The 10,476-nt window shown below is 42.2% G+C and overlaps 1 protein-coding gene across 1 annotated transcript in view; it reads left to right on the top strand.

The window, feature by feature from the left end:
- DCDC5 (doublecortin domain containing 5) overlaps window positions 1-10,476 on the top strand; it is a 122,200-nt gene that overhangs the window by 32,101 nt on the left and 79,623 nt on the right. Inside the window, exon 6 of the mRNA XM_019519508.1 lies at window positions 3,016-3,172. Within this exon, the coding sequence (XP_019375053.1) occupies window positions 3,016-3,172 (157 nt within the window). The remainder of the gene's footprint in view (window positions 1-3,015; window positions 3,173-10,476) is intronic.

Raw genomic sequence — 10,476 nt, 5'->3', positions numbered from 1 at the left:
TTGGGCAGCATGCTCATCTTCTAAAGAAACTCCCTATATCTGCACAGAATTTGGATGTATTTCATAGACTAGTTGCACAGGAATACAGTCCTTGTCACACCAGGCTTGGCTGTTCTTTTTATGCCAGAGCTTAGAAGGGTCTTTAGGATCATCATTTTTTTTTTTTTTTTAGTAATAATGTTACTGTTTTCTCAGCCACATTAAAAACTAGAAGAAATCTATTTTCATGGGTGTCTGGCTCTGCCAATAAGTATTTAACATATAAAAGCAGATAAATATGAATGTATGACTCAGCACATAAAACACATGAGATTAGCATAATATAATAGAAATATAGAGGTACATAATTAACAATGACTATAGCATGCCAATCCTTATCCATATGAAGGTTCTTGTTTATGCAGGCAGTCCTGCTTATGTCTTATGTGATTAACAGTTTGCAGGATCAGGCTCCAAACACTGCTAACTAGGTTTTCGTAATCAACTGGGATCTAATTAATATCCAAGAACTGTCTTACTTTAATAAATATAAATTAAGTGGAAAACTAAGCATACTTACATACAGGATTATACTAATTTACCAAAAAAGTATACTGAAATAATTTGCTAACTTCATATCTGCAAAGAAAATAATTATAATGTCTTGTGTCTCAAAATACCAATGCATAAATTTAGTCTTATGCCTAAATTTAATTTTGTCAAGTATTCCTTGACAAGGCTGGCGAGAATTAATGCCTGACTGACCTTTTCCCTAAATACAGGTCCATCATGCTACAGAGGTGATTGATCTTTCCATACATGTATAAGCCACCCTAAAATGTGTATACTTAACAACTTAGAACCAGATAAAAAAAGGACATAAATATATGGAAGTTAAACATTGCAACTCCTAACTTTTAGGCACCTGGGGCGCATGCAGATAAGTGGGAACATGCGTTTCCCTGTGGATAAGTAGCAGCAGCATACTTTGTGCCACTGCAACTTGTCCCCAGGGAATGCCCATGCCACATGCACTCTGATGTGTGGCAGGTTACCCCAGGTGGGGTAGGAGAGACTGGAGCCAGCAAATGAGTCCCCAGCAACCTTATTTGAGGCCCTGTGGACCTCCAGGAGCTGCAGCTGTGGTGCTCCTGCAGCAGGAAGCTTGGGCAGCTGGCATGTGACTTCAGCTAGCCAGGCTTCAGTTTTGGGTGGTGCACACTGCCTCCACATGCACTTCCCTGCTTTTTTTTGCATGGGTTTCTTTGACCCTGGAATCTCCCAGGATCGACCCTTCTCCCTGCCCTGCGAAGTAGCAGTGCGGGGAACACCAGCATGTGCAGTGTGTGGTGCCGCAGACAGGATCCATGCTCATCTGGATACACCCTTAGGCTCTATAGGGGAATCTAGGATTCTTTGTGAAACTGCTAGGCTTCTTATATGGTGCCTGGAGATTGTTAGGCACTTTTGAATGGGAGCCTAAACACTCTAAGCAGAGCTTGCCAATGGGATACACAGAAGTGTGTGTCAAATATAATAATAAATATAATATATTCATTATACATAAAAATAAATATAATAAACCCATGTTCAAAGCTGGATCAAGGCACCTCTGTCCATTTGGAGGCTGGAAGCCTCTCCTGAGTGTAAACAGGTTCCTATACCTTCCTTAAAGGACCAGACAAGGCTCTTTCTCAGGAATAGGTAAGACTTTGGCTCCAGTCCCTGGTCCCAAGACTGTTAATATACTTGATGTGAAAAAGTCATTAGATGAAATACATAAATAGTCTTGGAAGCCAGGATGAAAACCCTGGTTGTCTTATTCCCAGGGTAGGGCCCAAACTGTAGTACTAGGCAAAAAATTACGCTCCCTCCAGTACTTTTTTGCTGATCCAGTGAATCCACAGCACAACAGCCAGTAACCTGGATGTTTTCTTAAGCCTTCCAAGCAGAAGAAAGAGCATTCCTTCCATTTCATGGGTCAGTCTTCTAGCCACTATGCTATTGTATAATTAGGATCATGTTGTTTATAAAGAAAAATAGTTTGTCAATAAACAAGTACATAGTAATTTCCAAATCTTTACTTCTTAATGATGAAATAATTTTTAGGCTGAAAGGGGCATGCCTGCAAACATCTGGCACAGTTTGTGGGGTATACAGATATTCTCCATGGTGCAAATTATATTGTTGCCATGGGAATTCTTGAACTCTGTTCTAATGAATGTGATTATTTGCCTATATAAAAATATCTATCATCTAGGGAGAATAGGCTTTTCATTGTGTGAATAAGGGTAAATCCTTGTTTCACAATGTATAACCTAAGGAAGAAATATAATGTTTATTTATCCAAATACCTATGAATCATCAAAATAGTCAACAGTGATATATTGAGATAGGGAGTGAGAGCATGCATAAACAAAAGGATTGAGAGCTACAAGATCATATATCAATTCTCAGCTGTGCTGCAAACTGATTGTGTAAACTTAGACAAATCACTTACCTGCCTCATAAACTGAATAAACTTACAGATAGGATTTTCGGGTGGAAGGGCCCATTGAAATATTGTACTTTTGATGCATACCTCGTTTCCATTACCACAAAGAGAACAACAGGCGCATTCTTTACAAAGGCTACAACTATAAAATTATTATGAATGATTAAGAGCCAGATTCAGGTCTCATTTGTTCTGGTGTAAATCTGGAATCATTTCACTGATATGAAAAGTGTTACTCTGGGTTTTCACTAGCAGAGGATATGCATGTCAGACTCCGGCCAAAAAAGAAAAATATAGAAACAAGTTTAGAAAATATTGTAGAAAATGGAGTATGATCATGCACATTTTTATAACATATTTGACTGTTTGTCAGTATTTAAGCTTTTTGTTTGAAATATTTCTTTATATAACAAAAGTACAATAATAAAAGCTCAGTTCATTTTACTTATGCCAAAAATCCTATATAACTAACCCATATGACTGTAGCCTAAACATACAGTACATAACTGGCAACAAATACCTTAATATGCCTTTGCATTTAGATCTAGTATTAGAAGTAAGAAGCAACATTGTTCTTGGAGCCAAGCTGTCTGTGGATAAATTTGTTACTGCTTTAGAAGAAGAAAAATTAACTGAGGATCTGGAGGAAAACCAAACAGAAGAAAACAATGGCAATATTGATGATTCAGATCAATATCTGTAAGTTATCCAAAATGATCATCATTAACATCTACAGTACATAAATTTTAGTACAAGCAGAACTAGATACATGAAATGCATTACTAGAAAGTATTTATAAACTCCCTAGCATTGTAATGAAAAACTATTCTGTTATGCTATTCAGGTTTCTAAGTGATGAGCATTCTAGAAAAAAAGTACTTTTGTTGAATGTCTAGGTTGCAACATTTAGCAAGTGATTTCTGAATAACATGTAATCAACAAAAAAAGAACAGGTGCAAACTTGCAAAAATATTGGCATTGTTTGTAACTGTTGTATGCCTTCTATCAGTTTCACATGCTGAGTGCCTTTGTTAGACACTAGAGGTTATAAACAGAAACTGAGAAGAATGAAATAAGGTATGACTTGGAGCCAGGACAAAAAGCTAATGGGTGGTAAAATATATATTAAAGAGCAGAATGGAAGACAAATAGTAGTAGGAACATAGAAAGATAAATACAGTAAACAATGCTGGTGAGGGAATGGAGAAAATTTTCACTGCTTATCCACATTTTTTACTGCAGAAGCTTTGTCACCCTCTGCAGTCCTATTTGAAAAATATCCTGTTAAGCTATGCGTGTGTGTGTGTGTGTGCGTGCGTGCGCGCGCGCCTCTGTGTGTATGTATATAAGGATTCAAAGGCAACATTTCAAATGTAAGTGCCTGAGTTTAGACTCTAGAGCAATGGTCCTCAGCTTTTGTTGGCCCCTGGTCAGCAATCATGAGTGTCAGGACTCAGGACAGCAGGCAGACTAAATTGCCCCTGCTGGCTCCAATTACCTGGATAGGTGGTTGCATGCTTATAAGCAGCAGCTTTTCCAGAACCCAGCAAGCTCCTTAATAGGATAGATGCTTCTTTGCTGGGTTTTGGGTTGCATGGACCTTGTTTGGTTCTGCATTCCCTGGGTTGTGACCTTCTTGAGCAGGAGTGTTAAGATATGGGCAAGACCCAGCCCATGGAACTGAGCTCTCGGGGCTCTCCAAAGGTCCAGAAATTAGACTGTGTGGTAAGTGGTGGTAGTATTAATTTATCTTCTAATTAATGCTGCTGCCACTCATCTTGTTGCCAAATTTCCAGACTTGGGTGGAGCCCTATTGACCAGATCAGGCCACTGGAGGAAAAAAGTCCCTCATGACAGCTTCAAGTTCTCCGTGTATTGTACTTACATAGGCACCTAAATAAGTGACCTAGTTTTCAGACGTGTTTGAATATTGACTTTACTGAGTGTTTGAGCAGGACTTGATCACCACTTGCCACTTGCGCTGCATGGGTGGCTGCACCCTCCGCTCCCAACCTCCTCCGTACCTACACCCGCTGGTGTAGGGAGACTGTGCCACAGGAACCTTCCAAGAACTTTTTTAAAGCATGCTCCATCCCCTTCCCTTTCCAACATCCCCTGCCTACCACTGCTGCTTCCTCTGCTGTTCTGGGGGTGGGGGAAGCTTCCAGCTGCTCTTGCCTGCTCTGGCTTGGAACAGCTACAGTGGCAACAGCAATGGGCAGTGGGCAGAGGGGGCCTGCCCTCTACCTGCTCCTGGGGGACAGGGCAGGGCAGGGGGACCCCCCCCCCATCACTGCTGCTGCTCTTGCTCACAGCTGAACCCAGCGGTGGGGAAAGCAGGGGTGGAGGGTGCAAGTGGCAGAGGGGTTGGCAGTGGGCAGGCAAGTGGTATAGGGAGCAAGGAACCTGAGCCTTCCCCATGCCTCTCCATGCACCTTGCCCCCCTGGTGCTTACACTCCCTGATGCCTGTCTCTGCACCACTTGTCCCTGCCTGCCCCTCTTCCACTTCTGTCCCCCACTGATCTGGGCACAGGGAGATCCCCAGAGCTGTTCCTGACTTGCTCCTGCTCCATGCTGAAGGGAGCAGTTGTGCAGGAACCCAGCTCAGCTGGGGACAGTGGGGGTGACACAAGTTTCCTGCTTCCAGCTCCTGCTCCTTGCCTAGCTCTTCTTGCCTCCTGTTGCTCCCTGCTGGCTGAGAGCAGGGGCTGAAAAGAGGAACATACATGAAAATACTGCTGCACCCAGCTGATACAGGCATGGAGAGAGCCACAGAGCCACTACTGACCCATGGTGCAGGAAGCAGCTGTGCAGGGAGCTGGCTCCCAGGAGCAAGCTGAAAGGAGGACAGTACACACCTTGTAGCACTGGGCAGAAGCAAGTCAGGAGCAGCAATAAGGCTCTTCCTGTACCCGTGTCAGTTGGGAGTCAAATCACTCTAGCTGGGAACTGTGAAGAGCAGCTCAGCTAGGGACTGTAGCACCTGTGTGCAGATTCCTGCTTCCAGTGTCTGTGCTCCGCCAGCAAGGGACGTAAAAGGAGGGTGACTTGGCTGGAAGCAGAAACTGGAAGGAGGAACCTGTGCTCTGCTGATGATGTCCCCAGCCAAGCTGGCCTCTATGCACAGCTGCTCCCCACAGCTCCCAGCTGGAGCAGCCTGATACTTGATTCTAAGAAGAGGCTTGGCTTTCCCCATATTGAACAGGGAAGAAAAATATGTTTTGGATTGAGTAAATATGGTATTTAGCTGCTTAAATACAGATTTAACTACCTAAATTTTGGTACCCAAGTTTGAGAAATTAACTCCTGCATCTTAAAGAATACATTTCAGTATAACGGTGAACCTCAAATATTGTGATTAAGGTTTGCTGAGTTTGCAGGGGCACCAAAATCACCTTGGGCCCTAGGCCCAGTCTGGACCACAGGGCACTTCCCAAGCTGGATCTGTGGACCCAATGGCAGTGGTTCCGGTGGGGGTGTGAAGGATTCTGATAGAGGTGCCAGGGGGAGTCTGGTAATGGCAACAGAGGTCTAATGACAGTAGGGTTTAGTGGCAGCAAGGCAAGCGATACTGTGAAAACACAACCTTTGCTCAACCCTGCCACAATGCCATGTCTAAAGGAGCATGGGGACCCCTAATTCTGTGGCAGGCCAGAATGGACCTCCCAGTAGCCTGCTAGTTAGTAGCTGGCAGGCCCAATGAAATGGCTCTGTGGCCTATCCAGCCTATGAGCTGTATGCTTGACTCCCCTCATGTAAATAATTCAAATCTGGGAATATATCTTTAAGGCTTATCAGAAAAGGCTTTCTTACCATATTTAAATTATATCCTCATTTTGGTAGTTTAGAGTGGTAGAATCCTTGACTGCCATGTGGGAGACCTGGGTTCATTTCCCGGATGTGCGCATAATTACAGCTGCCGAGGCACTGAATGTCCAGACTCGGTCTGCCCTTGGATTCTGTCTCGATGGTCTGAAGGCAGGATGGAAGGTCTAGGCAGCCTCCACTCCATACTCCTGCATAGGTGTATGCATCAAAGGTCCTGGTGACCTGTCTCACATACACCATGATCCAAAGGATCAATGGTTGCCTACTACTAATACTGATACGTTATCCTTTTCAGTCATAGTTTGCTGTTGCTGCTTCCTGTTTTGGCTGTAAGAAAATGTATATGTGCATAACTATGAACATTGAAAAATGTTGGCAGAAAGTGTATAAATCTTCAAAAAAGATTAAATTGGATTGAGTTAAGTTTCTGTTCAGTTTGTTTGTAATCTATTATAAATTTGAATGACACCTGGGTTTAAAGTGAGAAATATCGCTGAAATGATCAGAATGAAAATTTTGTGGTTCATAATTTGAGAAGGCATTATTTATGGTTTTTATTACAAGGAACTGTTAAAAGCTAATGCTAGTTGAATTTGAGTCATTTTAATATTTAGAGCAGGAAGTAAGTGAAAGAGAAAAATGAGGACCTTTTGACACTTCCTTGGAGATGGGAAAAGCTGATTTTAATGCAATGTTATATACTCTAGCCTTTAAACTGGGCTTCTACACAGCTTTTTTGGTGATTTTTCTTAATCACGTCATGCACAGAAGTGAAGGAACACAAGCTATAAGTTTGTAACCCCTCTCAGGAGGGGTGTGGGTATGTGACAGTGGTGACTTGGGTTCCCCAACAGTACAACAGTTTAACAGTAGGGTACAAACAAATCCGATTTATTTACACCCATTCGAACAACAATCTGCAATGTAACCCATGAAATACTGAATGGAAACCCGATAACACAATTACCCTTGTTAATGGTGCATCTTAAAATCCCAGTTCCAGCAGTCCAACAGGAACCCTTCGGGGTGAGACTCTTTGCCTTGTGCACAGCCTAAGCTGCCCCAGATTGCACAAGGACCTTTACCGCTCCACAGTCACACTGCTCATATTAACTTCTGCAGCCTTTATAAGTACAACTCAACTGGGACCTGCTCTGTAGCCAGAGTCAAATTTCTCTCTCTACTGTGTCTCCTCAGTAGGGAAGTCGATCCTCCTCTCAGCTGCAGTCAGACCAGGGTCCTCCACAATCTCCCTAGGGCCTCCTTGAGTGGTTTTGGGAGCCTATCAGGGAGCAAGGCCTCTCCCCTACTCCATCTACCCCAGCTCTGAAGAGAGGCCAGAGAGAGCAGGGGAGAAGTCCGGTCACCCCAGGGTGTCTGGGACAGCTGCCCCAGGGATTGACTTAGGGCTTTGGGTGAAATAGCTCCCATATTGCAGCTCCTTTTTCCCACTTCTCCTCCTGCTAGCCCCCAAAGCAGCCTGGGGGCTATAGTTCAACCCATTGTCCCCTGTTTTTTTCATTTTTGCAGGCTTTTGGTAGCCCTGCCCATTCTCTTTCCTACTGGTTTGTGGCAACTGCCTGCTCTATGCAGGTTGAAAGCCAAAGTTCAGCTCAACTCCTTGAGACTGGTTTATGTGGCCGCACCCTTCTGTGCTTAATCCTTGCAAACCAGGGGTAAGGTTTCCAAGTTAGACCTAGTCTGAAGGTTCACATTAAAATAATATGCTCTCAGTCTGCTATTTCCCAACAGTAGGGGGAGGTGGGAACAAAAAAATATCAGCTGCTCCTGCAGCAGCATAATCACACCAGCAGCTCAGTGACAACTAGAAGTCACTGCTGCCCCCATGCATTCTGCTGTCCCTGGTACTTGGCTGTTTTGTCACACCTCTGAGTAGTGTCACTTCCTTTGATGTCAGTGTTGCCTCCTGCATCTTCGCTTCATGGCATCCATTTTGTGTTAGCCATTTCTATTTCAAATTCTAGGGATTAATAATACTAGTAATAAGCTTACTGTTACTGGGTTTTTGCTTGACTTTCAACAACTATAAACATTATTCAAGTTTTATATTATATAAAGGTAACAAAGTTTTCCTGCCCTTTTTCTTTTCTTTTCTTTTCTTTTCTTTAGCATTCACAGTGATGCAGTGCCCATTAAATACAACAGAAAGATTCATATGGACTTCGGTGATTGGGGAGCCAATTTACAGGGATCTATTTTTTCAGGCGCTGGCTGCCCAGTACACTGAAAGTATGTTTTTTGGCAATTCAATATTGCACCTACTTTGTTAAATTTTCATACCTGAATGATTTTTAAAGTAGTTGCTTTTGTTGTGGAGATGTGCAAAATTTCAAAGTTGCACAACAAAATGATTGATTTGGCAAAATTTCACGAAAACAAGAAACTTGAGGCAAAAAGCAACTGTGAAAGTGGTTTTAAAACACCTTGCTGCAATTTCTACAGCAATTTTAATATTAATACTATTTATATAATTTTAGATAGCTCATACAATATACAAGCTGTATTTGAAGGAGAAAAAACTGATGAACAAACCTGCGTGTTCCAGTATATCCAAACCAATTTATACATCATGAATAAAGGAATAAGAAGGATGCCTGGGTCCACAAGTGTCAATTAATTTTTTCTAGCAATGAAAAGATTATATAGCAATCACTAATAATATCTCATTATGAATGCTAAAGAAAAGAAAAAGGGCAGGAAAACTTTGTTACCTTTATATAATATAAAACTTGAATAATGTTTATAGTTGTTGAAAGTCGAGCAAAAACCCAGTAACAGTAAGCTTATTTCTCTCCAATATTTCTTTAGCTGTGGACTTTAAGGAACTTATTGTTACATTAGACCTATTTCTCATTTTTGTGCGAGTGCAAGAGTGAAGGATTTCTAAAATGACAAGAGCAAATGCATGTGTTCCATCTTTCTCAGTACCCCTAATAAATACAGAGGCTTGTTTTGACCTCTATAACAAGTTAAATAAAGACCAGTTGTTCTGCTGCATAAGCCCATTACATCCTTAACAATGGAAATTATTTAAAAATATTGGGCTGGTTACAAGGCAGTGCTCCAGTTTAGAAGTGGTTTAATTCCATTGAAATCAGTGGAATTACCCTGGTGTGACACAGGAATAACTCAGATGCTTCTGGAAACAATGAAAGAAATGAGCTACAAAAGCAGAAGAGATCTAGAGAAAGCTGGAAAAACATTCAGTTAACAGTGACACTCCAGATAGGGGTTGTACTTACTGATTATGGCAATAGATGGCACTGTTTTCTTAAAGGTTGGACTGGAGGCTGAAAGTGCTGCATTTGGTAAAGAATCAATTATAAAAGACAAACTGATTATTTGTAGTCCTGTCTGGAAGTAGTCATTTAGATTAAACCAGTGCATAAGTCACCACTGATACAAATAAACGGTATTGTACAATATTACCTATTTCTAAAATTAACAAAGTATGTGGTATTCTGCATACAAATCATCCCAGAACATGTCCAAATAAGTCTGGTCTATGGGCTTGATTATTGCATTGTCTCAGAGCCTACAGTACGAATTGCTCTAGCTAGTCATAAACTCTTCAGGGGACAATGTGACTAAAGAGCATTGCACCCTCCTGAGAAAGAGGCAATGTGACACCCCGTATGTCTCTTCAGGTCTGAGGAAGGTGAGAGAAAGGCCAAACTGAGAGAAGTAAGCCATGCTAGGAGTGCTGGACAAAGATAATTCCCACTGCAGTGACTGGGATATGAATGCAAAGAGGGGAGACCTTGCCCAGTGCCTGGCACTGTCTGACTTTGTCTGTCAATGTAAATTAAATATGTGGTTTGCAATATATTTTCCAGATTTATGGAGGCATGGCCCTCTGGAAAGTAATTTGTCAAAATCCAGGTGTTAGTTACCCTTTTTCTTATAGTTTCTTAGTTTCTAGGGTCGGAAGGGACCTGAGCAGATCATCAAGTTTGACCCCCTGCCATGGCAGGAAAGAGTACTGGGGTCAAACGACCCCAGCAAGGTGTACATCTAGCCTCCTCTTAAAGACCCCCAGGGTAGGAGCCAGCACCACTTCTCATGGAAGTTGGTTCCAGATCCTAGCCGCCCTGACTGTGAAATAGCGCCTCCTAATATCTAGCCTAAACCTACCCTCTGCCAGCTTGTGACC

This window comes from Gavialis gangeticus, unplaced genomic scaffold (assembly GCF_001723915.1).
Source record: "Gavialis gangeticus isolate Ggan-Ray unplaced genomic scaffold, GavGan_comp1, whole genome shotgun sequence".
Classification (NCBI taxonomy): Eukaryota; Metazoa; Chordata; order Crocodylia; family Gavialidae; genus Gavialis; species Gavialis gangeticus.
This window is presented reverse-complemented; position numbering and strand designations above follow the sequence as displayed.